General features: G+C 42.5%; 1 protein-coding gene across 1 annotated transcript; it reads right to left on the bottom strand.

Moving 5' to 3' along the window:
• Positions 1 to 404: 404 nt before the first annotated feature.
• Positions 405 to 12,546, bottom strand: fhl1b (four and a half LIM domains 1b). The gene is made up of 6 exons (XM_082157753.1): positions 12,394 to 12,546; positions 6,443 to 6,617; positions 2,029 to 2,203; positions 1,596 to 1,765; positions 1,300 to 1,486; positions 405 to 1,205 (listed from the first exon to the last, which is right to left on the bottom strand). Exons 2-6 carry the CDS (start codon positions 6,596 to 6,598, stop codon positions 1,051 to 1,053), a joined length of 843 nt encoding a protein of 280 aa, XP_082013879.1. The 5' UTR covers positions 6,599 to 6,617; positions 12,394 to 12,546; the 3' UTR covers positions 405 to 1,050.
• Positions 12,547 to 12,557: the final 11 nt, after the last annotated feature.

The raw sequence follows: 12,557 nt of genomic DNA, 5'->3' as shown, positions 1-12,557 counted from the left end.
AATTTGTGACTTGTAACGAGTAATGGAGGCATTTTCAGGTACAAGGCTAACATCTATCTAACAGCGCTGAAACCATGATGTCGTATCTGAGTTAGGTTTACAAAACACATGAAATTTTGACACCATTAATATAACTTAATATAATTTATTTAGCAAAACTGGTAACATTGGTGTTCTATTGTAATTCAAAACAATATAGAGTAAAATGAACATTTTATTCTATAGCATGTTTAAAAGGTACAGTTAAATTAACAAGAGACTTTTATCTAAAAACAAAGCATATTTTTTGAGGTTTTTAAAGCCTTCATACTGATTAATCTTTTACTAATTCTAAGCTACATAATGCCACTAGATGTCGCTGTTTTATGAAAAAAAGACATGGCAAATACAAATGACATAAGCAGTTTTGTCAGAATCTCAACTTTATTTATTTTTTCTCAGATGATACAAAGGTAAAATATGTATTTTTTTAATGTTAGTCTAATGTAAGGAGAATGTGTAAGTAAAGAGAGCGACAAAAGCTACGCATTTACATTTTTCCAGTATTGGTTTTTATGACAATTACAAAAAAAAAAATACAATTAGTAAGGAAGCAATCTAAAAGATATAGAAACCCATAGTACTGACAAGTTCAGCAGCCACGATTACAAGCTGTTACAGATTTAAAAGTTATCAACACAAAGCTTCATTTGATACAATGAAACAAGTCGTTCTGAAACACAGATATACCGGTCATATGTCTCAAACAACACACACACACACACCTCTTTTCATTATTATCCATCTGTCATCCTGTCTCACAATCTTTCCAGAGACAAATGGGGCTTTGGAAAGAGAGAGGATAAGTTTTCCCATCAAAACCTCTAGGTAAACGTAACATTTCTCACAGGAAATATCAAACTCCCCTCATAAAGAAGCCAGAACCAACATAACAGAAGCCTTTGTCAATACTTCAGCATATTTATGTGGGATTTCTGTATAAATTCAAATGAATGCTGACATTTTTTTTCTGAATTAATCTCTCTTTTTGTCTCCACGGTGAGCAGGCGCTTACAGTTTCTTGGAGCAGTCAGAGCAGTAAATGTCTCCATCGCGAGCTACAAAGCGCTTGTCTGCCAGGTTAAGAGAGCACTTCTTACAGTTAAAGCAGTAATCGTGCCAAGAGCCGCCCTCGTAGTTCACTACGTTCGTAGCCTTGCCAAATCCTGTGGGATGATTTATTTGTCACTTTAGTTCAAGTCAAATACACAACGGTCAAGAAGAACGCATAACGTTGAGTGTCTGTGTGTGGATTCAAACCTGTAATGGGATTCTGGCAGCTGCTGCATTTCTTCGCCACGGTGCTTTTGTAGCAGTCCACACAGTAGACCTTTTCCTCGTGGGAGGTGAAGCGGGTGCCAGCCAAAGGCTTTCGGCAGGAGGAGCACACAAAACACTCCGAATGCCACGGCTGGTCCTGGTAATTCACACCTCCTGTGGTAATGGGCTGGAGGACAAAACATGTGGAAGCAATAAAAGAACATGTTTTGTGTTTACAGAATATTAAGAAATCAACCAGTTTAAAAGTGATCCATTAATTCTACTAAATCTTTCACCTTCTTGCAGCAAGCGCATTGTTTGGCAAATTTCTTCTCGTGGCAAGGGCTGCAGTAGATGTTGTTGTTCTTTGTAATGAAACTTTTAGAGCCGATTGGCTTTTGACACTGATAGCAGGTGAAACACTCATCATGCCAGGAGTTGCCTTTGTATTCCACATTCTCAGTGCCTGTATCAAACACATTAGAGAGAAAAACGGAAAGTACAGTCGGTTACACATGAATATATTATACATACAAAGGAAATGAATTAAACAAGAAATATAATGTCAGTTTATGTCTTAGTTTTAGTTTATTTAATGGTTGTTTTATCTTATTTTAAAGCAACGTGTGCTGAGGCCCTGTCTTTCAATTTGCCACAGTGAAAATAAATATTTGACAATGATTTATTGATTTATATACTACTGAATATAAAAATACATTTTTATTATACCTGCCAGTATGGGCTTGTAGCAGCCATGGCAGCGAGGGGCATCCTCACGTGAGCTACACGTCCCACACAGGACCCTGTCATCCTTGGAGGTGAAAGACTCCTTGGCCAGGTTCTTATAGCACTTGGCACATCGGAAACAATCTGAGTGCCAGTACCGCCCTTTATGGTGAAGCTCCTACACAGAAAGGACTGAGACTGAGAGATGTACACACATATAATATAATATAATATAATAATATTTTGTGAAAGTAATATATTTATATATAAATATACATTATCGTTCAAAAGTTTGGGGTCAGTACGTTTTTTTTTTTCAGCAAGGATGCATTAATTAATCACAAAGTGACAGTAAATACATTTAGTATTTTTTTGTCTATTTCATCAAAAACTCCGGAAAAAGTTTCAGCAGCAAATCAGCATATTAGAATGATTTCTGAAGGATCATGTGACACTGAAGACTGGAGTAATGATGCTGAAAATTCAGCTTTGCCATTACAGAAATAAATGACATTTTAATAATATTTCACAATGTTACTGATTTTATGTTATGTTTATGTTTTGTGTTTTCTTAAATAAAATAAATGCAGCCAAAAAATTCAAACATCTTACCGACCCCAACATTTTATAACGGTAGAGCATATATTATATTATAATATATATATATATTATTATTTTTCAGTTGATTAATTAAAAATATAATTAAAAAATATCTTTTTTTAAACATCCATCCATCCATCCATCTTCTTCCGCTTATCCGGGGCCGGGTCGCGGGGGCAGCAGTCTAAGCAGGGATGCCCAGACTTCCCTCTCCCTAGACACTTCCTCCAGCTCTTCCGGGGGGACACCGAGGCGTTCCCAGGCCAGCCGGGAGACATAGTCCCTCCAGCGTGTCCTAGGTCTTCCCCGGGGTCTCCTCCCGGTGGGACATGCCCGGAACACCTTCCCGGGAAGGCGTCCAGGAGGCATCCGGAAAAGATGCCCGAGCCACCTCAGCTGGCCCCTCTCGATGTGGAGGAGCAGCGGCTCTACTCTGAGCTCCTCCCGAGTGACTGAGCTTCTCACCCTATCTCTAAGGGATCGCCCAGCCACCCTGCGGAGAAAGCTCATTTCGGCCGCCTGTATCCGGGATCTTGTCCTTTCGGTCATAACCCACAGCTCATGACCATAGGTGAGAGTAGGAACGTAGATTGACCGGTAAATTGAGAGCTTCGCCTTACGGCTCAGCTCCTTCTTCACCACGACAGACCGGTACAGCGACCGCATTACTGCAGAAGCTGCACCGATCCGTCTGTCAATCTCCCGTTCCATCCTTCCCTCACTCGTGAACAAGACCCCAAGATACTTGAACTCCTCCACTTGAGGCAGGAACTCTCCACCAACCTGAAGCGGGCAAACCACCCTTTTCCGACTGAGAACCATGGCCTCGGATTTGGAGGTGCTGATTCTCATCCCAGCCGCTTCACACTCGGCTGCAAACCGTCCCAGTGCATGCTGAAGGTCCTGGTCTGATGGGGCCAACACGACAACATCATCCGCAAAGAGCAGAGATGAAATTGTGTGGTCCCCAAACCTGACCCCCTCCGGCCCCTGGCTGCGCCTAGAAATTCTGTCCATAAAAGTTATGAACAGAACCGGCGACAAAGGGCAGCCCTGCCGGAGTCCAACATGCACCGGGAACAAGTCTGACTTACTGCCGGCAATGCGAACCAAGCTCCTGCTCCGGTCGTACAGGGACCGGGTAGCCCTTAGCAAAGGGCCCCGAACCCCATACTCCCAGAGCACCCTCCACAAGATGCCGCGAGGGACACAGTCGAATGCCTTCTCCAAATCCACAAAGCACATGTGGATTGGTTGGGCAAACTCCCATGAACCCTCCAGCACCCTGTAGAGGGTATAGAGCTGGTCCAGTGTTCCACGACCAGGACGAAAACCACACTGTTCCTCCTGAATCCGAGGTTCTACTATCGGCCGGATTCTCCTCTCCAGTACCCTGGAATAGACTTTCCCGGGGAGGCTGAGAAGTGTGATCCCCCTATAGTTGGAGCACACCCTCCGGTCCCCCTTCTTAAAAAGAGGGACCACCACCCCGGTCTGCCAGTCCAAAGGTACTGTCCCCGACCGCCACGCGATGCTGCAGAGGCGTGTCAGCCAAGACAGCCCCACAACATCCAGAGACTTGAGGTACTCAGGGCGGATCTCATCCACCCCCGGTGCCTTGCCACCGAGGAGTTTCTTGACTACCTCGGTGACTTCAGCTTGGGTGATGGACGAGTCCGCCTCCGAGTCCTCAGCCTCTGCTTCCTCAATGGAAGACGTGACGGCGGGATTGAGGAGATCCTCGAAGTATTCCTTCCACCGTCCGGTGATATCCCCAGTCGAGGTCAACAGCTGCCCACCTCCACTGTAAACAGCGTTGGTAGGGCACTGCTTCCCCCTCCTGAGGCGCCGGACGGTTTGCCAGAATCTCTTCGAGGCCGACCGATAGTCCTTCTCCATGGCCTCACCGAACTCCTCCCAGGCCCGAGTTTTTGCCTCCCCAACCACCCGGGCTGCAGTCCGCTTGGCCCGTCGGTACCCGTCAGCTGCCTCAGGAGTCCCACAAGCCAGCCAGGACCGATAGGACTCCTTCTTCAGCTTGACGGCATCCCTTACTTCCGGTGTCCACCACCGGGTTCGGGGATTGCCGCCTCGACAGGCACCGGAGACCTTACGGCCACAGCTCCGAGTGGCCGCGTTGGCAATGGAGGTGGAGAACATGGTCCACTCGGACTCAATATCTCCAGACTCCCTCGGGATCTGGTCGAAGCTCTGTCGGAGGTGGGAGTTGAAGATCTCTCTGACAGGGGATTCGGCCAAACGTTCCCAACAGACCCTCACAGTACGTTTGGGTCTGCCGAGTCTGTCCAGCTTCCTCCCCCGCCATCGGATCCAACTCACCACCAGGTGGTGATCAGTTGACAGCTCCGCCCCTCTCTTCACCCGAGTGTCCAAGACATACGGCCGGAGGTCAGATGAAACAACCACAAAGTCGATCATTGACTTCCGGCCTAGGGTGTCCTGGTGCCATGTGCACTGATGGACACCCTTATGCTTGAACATGGTGTTTGTTATGGACAAGCTGTAACTAGCACAGAAGTCCAATAACAGAACACCACTCGGGTTCAGATCAGGGGGGCCGTTCCTCCCAATCACGCCCCTCCAGGTGTCACTGTCGCTGCCCACGTGGGCGTTGAAGTCCCCCAATAGAACGACGGAGTCCCCAGTCGGAGCACTTTCCAGCACCCCTCCCAGAGACTCCAAGAAGGCCGGGTACTCTGCACTGCCGTTTGGCCCGTAGGCACAAACGACAGTGAGAGACCTATCCCCGACCCGAAGGCGCAGGGAAGCGACCCTCTCGTTCACCGGGGTGAACTCCAACACATGGCGGCTGAGCTGGGGGGCTATAAGCAAACCCACACCAGCCCGCCGCCTCTCACCATGGGCAACTCCAGAGTGGTGAAGAGTCCATCCTCTCTCGAGGAGTGTGGTTCCAGAGCCCAAGCTGTGCGTAGAGGTGATCCCAACTATCTCTAGTCGGAATCTCTGAACCTCACGCACAATCTCAGGCTCCTTCCCCGCCAGAGAGGTGACGTTCCATGTCCCTAGAGCTAGATTCCGCATCCAGGGATCGGGTTGTCTAGGCCCCCGCCTTCGACTGCCGCCCGATCCACTTTGCACCGGCCCCTTACGGTCCCTCCTGCAGGTGGTGGGTCCACGGGAGGGTGGCCCCACGTCGCTCCTTCGGGCTGAGCCCGGCCGGACCCCATGGGGGGAGGCCCGACCACCAGGCGCTCGCATACGAGCCCCAACCCCGGGCCTGGCTCCAGGGTGGGGCCCCGGCTGCGCCATGCCGGGCGACGTCACGGTCCTCGATTTTGTCGGCATCATAAGAGTTTTTGAACCGCTCTTAGTCTGACCCGTCACCTAGGACCTGTTTGCCTTGGGAGACCCTACCAGGGGCATATAGCCCCAGACAACATAGCTCCTAGGGTCGTTCGGGTACTCAAACCCCTCCACCACGTTAAGGTGGCAGTTCAAGGAGGGGTTTTTAAACATGAGAAATACAAAACATTTATGTATACAGTAGCCTATGTCTACTTTTATCTTGACTTCAAAGCCTAATTTATATAGATTATTGAAGTTGTAAAACTTTTTCTAAACTATTACATTAGTAGCCTATGATAAGTGCTCTTATCTGACATTGACAGATATGGGTCAGAGCTATAAAGCATATGTCAAGTTTAATGTCAAGGGCACAAAACACATCAGACCAAGATTTCAGCCTGGGTTTTTGTGGCATTTTAAAAACAGTACCACCCATGGAAAACACACACACACCCACACACACACACACACAGATCATATCACGCGTTACCTTAGACTCGGTGCTGATTGGCCGTCGACACTCTGTGCAAGTGTTGGCGCAGAACTTGTCAAAGCATCGCACGCAAACTGGTTTCTCGTCTTTCCTCACGAACTTCTTTCCACTGAGGTCCTCGCGACAGTAAAAACAGCTGGAACGATCTGCCATAGTCCCCCAATAAACCCAGCTGTGAGAAATAATAACAGCGATTACCTCATTGTTATAATAAAATTTGGTCATAAAAATACATCATGATGAATAAATGTAGAAAAAAAGAAAAGGAAAAAAGAAAAAAAGTTTAACACGTCCCACACCCCCTCATGTGACTAACAGTGTGCAGAGTTTCCTCAGGAAACTGAGGTAAATTATTGATAAGATAGTGTTTGTTCCGTTTTCCCTTAGGCGGAGGGGCCAAATTGCTTTGAGCTGTTATGTAACCATAGGCAACAGCACACAGCACATGTTTTTTATTGTCCTCAGTTCTTATCTTGATCTGATAGCGGGTTCAGTTCAGTTGTAAAGCAGGTTAGCAGACCGGCACACGGGCTGAAAGTAAGACAGATCCTTCTTTCAGTATGATAGGCCTACATCTCTTCAGTAATGATGATGAAGCAGTGCACTCATTACACACATTCATACCTAAATCAAATGATCTGGTGAACCAGCCAAGGAAGTACAATAAAAATTGAATTTGTTATGAGATATTCGATTATAAACGAATGCCTGGTTTGAATTACATATTGTTTCACTCGCCAAAACAAACGTCATTGGGAACTTTCCCATGTAGTCATTAAAAATGAGGGCAGAACACTTCCTGGGAATGAAATATTAACTTTTGTGCAAATGCTTCAAGCGAATATGTGCATGTTTTAGTATGTGGGCACACATTTGATCTCTTTGGTTTATACGTGCTGAAGTATGTCTGGTATGCATGTGGTGAGATGAGGAATGTTAACAGTTCTTTAACAAAGTTTAAAGAGGGAACCTCTCATTCACTTTGCAGTGAGCTCACATATCTGGTTCATTATTTAGCATGCATCAGATATGAATAACTTCTAGGTGGGTTGTCTGTCAAATAACTAAAGGCTGTGGTATGACATATTTTACTGATCTCTACTGAGTCCCAAAAGCGTAGGACAAAAATAACACGTTTACTTTCCTGTCTCCTTTGCAAATGTAAACTCTAACTAACATCCTTAATGGTTATGGAGCCGGAAAATCCCAAAGTTTCAAATTAAACTGGGCAAATTGTACTGCACAGTCCATAAATATGTTTTGCTCAAGTTCTAACATCACTGCCAAAACCAGAATAAACTCTACGCCAATTTCTATCTCACTGACTTTTTCTAGCGTATCGTCCCCTGTACTGACCAGTGGTCCTGCTAACACATCTAAAACCAAATATCCCGTCCATGTCTGTTTTAGACTAGCAGAAGTATTTTTTAATGGACACAGGAGAAGTATCTGAACTGTAATGAGGCTTAAATATGTGGGATACTGTTCCAGGACTTGGCAAAAGTGGTCTTGTTTTTCCAGAAAGTTCCAAGACTTCCGAAATCTGCTGTTCTTCATGATACCTTTTCCAGTTCTGTGTTTCCTGGTCAGTTAACTTTAATGACAGACCAGATAGACATTTGGAGATAACATTTCAGCTCAGTTCTAACAGCCACTCAGCAAAGCTCATACGTTTTCAAATGGGATTTATGGGAGAGTCAAGTAAGGACAGAAATGAGGAGGAGAACAATGTGAACCAGGGGTTGGATACACAAAACATTTTTAATGATAACATTTCTCAACTATTATTTTCTTTGTATTTTCTAGCTCAAGATTAAGAACATTTGTTTTTCTGAAAAGACTTAAAAATCTTTTTTAAATATTATTTTTTAGATTATTATAGATTCTATTTTTCATTATTATTTTATTACAAAAATATGTATTTTTATTTATTCATTTTTCAAATGTTCCTTAAAAAATGAAAGTGAGACATTATTATTATGCGTCATCATTTTTAGTAACATTTTTATTATTTTTAAGAATTGTTTATCATTAAAAATAACAACTTTCATTATTTTTCCTTCAGATTTTCATGAAACCCACCCCAGATTCAAACTCACATCGCCCACATAAGAACACCGCAGCACATGTGCTAACCACTAGGCCACAACTTAATTTACTTGTTAGAATTAATAGCAAACAGCTCAATTCAAACAAATAATGGGGAACCCGCTAAATGGGTCACAGATAAGTGTGAAAGGGGGCATTTTTACAGACGCTGATGTAATGGCGAACGGACAGACTCTTGTTTTAGTCAAATATTTAATGTGATCTCCAGGGAGATGGCAGACTGTTGAGACTGGAATCTGGTTTCAGGATGACCTCATGCACCAGCATCTGGAACACAGTCGGGCGAGCGTAGCAGCCAAAGCAAACGAGGGGAAGAATTGGAACAGTCACGCTGCTCGCGACCCATTGGTTGATGCGATATGAGGGAACTTGAGAGCCTGTGAGACTTCAGCTGAAGAGAAAAATAATATGGTGATACGGGCCGTGTTTTTTCCTCCTTTATGCTGCTTTTGCATGCATTTAACGAGTTATTTTTCTTTGCAGGCCCACAACGGGGTGCGGTGCATATGATGAAGGCGACCAAATTAGAAGTTGGGCAATGACATCACCTGCTGGTTAGCTCAAAATTGCTGCATTCAAAAACCACACACATGAACGCACTTGTGCATATGCTCTAACGTCTAACCCAAACAGAGAAACATATGTTGGATGAATTGGTTTTTTAAATGCATTTTAAGGCACAAATGGTCCTGATTAGCAAATGTTGGTCATCTGAAATATGGTAATGGAATCAACCCTGTTTTACAGCTGGTAAAACTGAGGGGGTCTTGGTAGAGTGTTATTGTGTTGGCATGATCTACTTGCTGAAGAATGTGGCAAACGCTTGGAAACAGGAAGCCAGTGAAGTGGCGGTAAGAAGAACAGGCGAGACGGCTGGCCAACTGTGTAACCCTAGTCCTCTTGATCTGCAGTCCTAAATACACTAAGAGGAAACTCAAACAAGACTACCGTCCCTCTATAGGGTTAATCTGGGGCCACATGTAAACCACCATATAATTACACTGATGCCTTCATAAATTCATTATAATTTATAATGTTTCTCTTAAAGGGACCTGGCTGTAACAATAGGCTATGTATTACATGGCGTGCTGGAATACTTTCTGATTGGCCAGTCACTGGATTTTGCTGTCAAAAGTACAATTTAGTGCAACAGTCATGTTCGGGAAGTAAAAATCCTATTAATTTTCTCCATAGGTGAATTGATTTTTTACAATAACTTATAAACCGTTAAAGACGGACCTACTGTGAGCTATGAGGTTGTTAATCAATGGTATATGCTTTTGTTGAAGGAAGCCACCAGTGCACATTATATCAACTTATTTTTTTAATATTCATGTTTAACATGGAATTCTGGGTAAAAACTACATTACCCATGATTCTGTAAAGAAATCTCCACCAATCAGAGAATCAAAAGCAAATTTCTCAGAAAGAGCTCTTTAGTGCTCGTCCTCTCCCATGAAGTACAAGTCAATCTCAAAATTCTCTCAAAATACTTTGTATATATACAGGACATAATCAACATCTTTAAATCAGTTGTTTTATATTTCTCCATTGTTTTTAATTCGATTGTCATTTGCAATGCTTCATGGGATTGTAGTTATTTCCCCCCATTCAAGCCGTTAAAGGGATAGTTCACCCAAAAATGTAAACTAACCCATGATTTACTCACGCTCAAGTCATCCTAGACATTCTTCTTTCAGACGAATACAATCGGAGTTATATAAAAAAATGTCCTGGAGCTTCCAAGCTTTATAATGGCAGTGAATGGCCGTTTCTGTTTTGAAGTCCATAAAAGTGAATCTATCCATCATAAAAGTGCTCCACACTGCTCCGGGGGGTTAATAAGGCCTTCTGAAGCAAAGCGATGCACTTGTGTAAGAAAAATATTCATATTTAAAACTTTGTAAAGTAAAATAACTAGCTTCTGACCAAACGAACACACGGATTCCACTTAATCCTAATCGTTATTTTACATTTCCAGAGAATAATAATAAAAGCAGTTTCTTATCAACTTTAAAATCAGCCCTATGGTGTAAATATCACCCTTTACACTCTACGCAAACAGTTTGTAATATTTGTTGTAGGCAGCGCTCACTGATATTCATCTGCCTTTTATTGCATAGTCAAATACCTACACAGAACAGAGGGATATGAAAAACCATGTGAGTATCAATCCACCGAGTTCTTACCTAAATGTTTCGACATATGCTTTTACCAACAAGCAAAAATGGGGAGGAAATGAATCACTTTTCATCTGACATTAAAGGGATAGTTCACCAAAAAATGTCAAATTAATTATTTACAATACTCACCCTCAAGTTGTTCCAAACCTGTATGAATTTATTTCTTCTGCTGAACACAAAAGAAGATATTTTGAAGAATGTCGGTAATCAAACAGTTTTGACGGTAGCCATTGACTTCCATAGTATCTTTTTTCCATACTATGGAGGTCAATGGGGTCCATCAACTGTTTGGTTACCGACATTCTTCAAAATATCTTCTTTTGTTTTCAGGAGAAGAAATAAATTCATACAGGTTTGGAACAACATAACAACATAAAATTTAAGGGAATGTCAAATGCTTCACTGTGTTCTTAGTAGCAGGAGAACACAAGATCATTTCACGGACGTTAAACTAGATCTGCATGGATCAGACGTAAATTAGGAACAGAAAGATCTGTTGATGGTGATGTCAAATGTTTTTGACTATCATTGTGTACTCTTTAAGAAAACCCTTTGTTATACAGTAATTGCAATGGATTTATTACATTTTTTAGGAAGTTTGTTGCAACTGGCTCCTGATTCATAATCAGTCATGAGGCAGTGACTCAAACACATGAGATTGTCCATGCACCCTTGATACAATACAATACTTGTCTTGGGATGAACAGGGAGTTTGGCTCCAATTTTAAATGTATGTTATGTCAATACTTACTGTTATTAATTTATGGACTATTCATAAGGTATGCGACCAAACTTTTTTTTAATATTAATTACCTTAGTAATAACATGCTTAATTCAGTGTCTGTAAAGGCACATTTTTTCAGCCAGCAAAAAGTGTCAGAATGGGAAAATGGTATGATATGATAGCCTATTTTCCTGTGCATTTTACTTCTTCGGAATGTGCAAAAGATAATGATAGAATTATGGACATCAAAGACAGATATCAGATATTTATATCGCTCTCATGGGGTGAATTCCTTTCTGCAGACAATTTAGACAAACTGTCCAGCAGAGTCTCTCAGCCCATCAGTCCATACCTTAGACATGTGGCTAGATCTCTGGAGTGAAAATATTTAATAAGAAACAGATTTCAGAGGCTGAAAGAACATGCAGAAAATCCCTGCAGCCAACGCCCCATTACTGTACTTACATTAGTGCACTTCATTTTCAGACTCACTGGTAGATCATAGGTTAATCAAAACAGCATACTGCACATGTAAGGGTAGGTTTTGTCTTGGACAGGTTAAATATTAAACAGCGAAACCATTTTGAAAATGTGAACTTTTTTCAAGAGTATAATGATGGATGTTTGTTATAAGTCTTGGTGGCAGGTGAAATAAATTCCTGTTGATCAACAACACTAAACTGATTAGAAAATTATTTTCACATTAGGCCTAATATATATATTGAAAATATATATATTTGATTATTTATTTATTTAAATATGAAAACATTATTTTGCTAAAATGTCTGCCTCTATTATTTGATGTTTTTCTTAGCATAGGTTTGCATGTAGGCAGAATAGCACGTTCTTGTGACTCCGTGTCCTATTAAGAAAACGTAAATTTTGCTGCTTTGTTATCCTCAGTTTTTAACCGTTGAGAAAGTTAAACTTACCTCTTTCTGTGGGACACGGTGCTCTAAGTGTCCTGTCCACTGCAGCCACAGTAAAAGTTTCAATGTGTTTTGCACTTGGTTCGGTTTTGCGTTGGTGGGTTGTCGAGAAGTCTTAGCTCATAAATATTAATTAGCTCATGCTAACGTTCATTGGTAGACGTCCA

Source organism: Leuciscus leuciscus (genome assembly GCF_965113295.1).
Source record: "Leuciscus leuciscus genome assembly, chromosome: 24".
Classification (NCBI taxonomy): Eukaryota; Metazoa; Chordata; class Actinopteri; order Cypriniformes; family Leuciscidae; genus Leuciscus; species Leuciscus leuciscus.
This window is presented reverse-complemented; position numbering and strand designations above follow the sequence as displayed.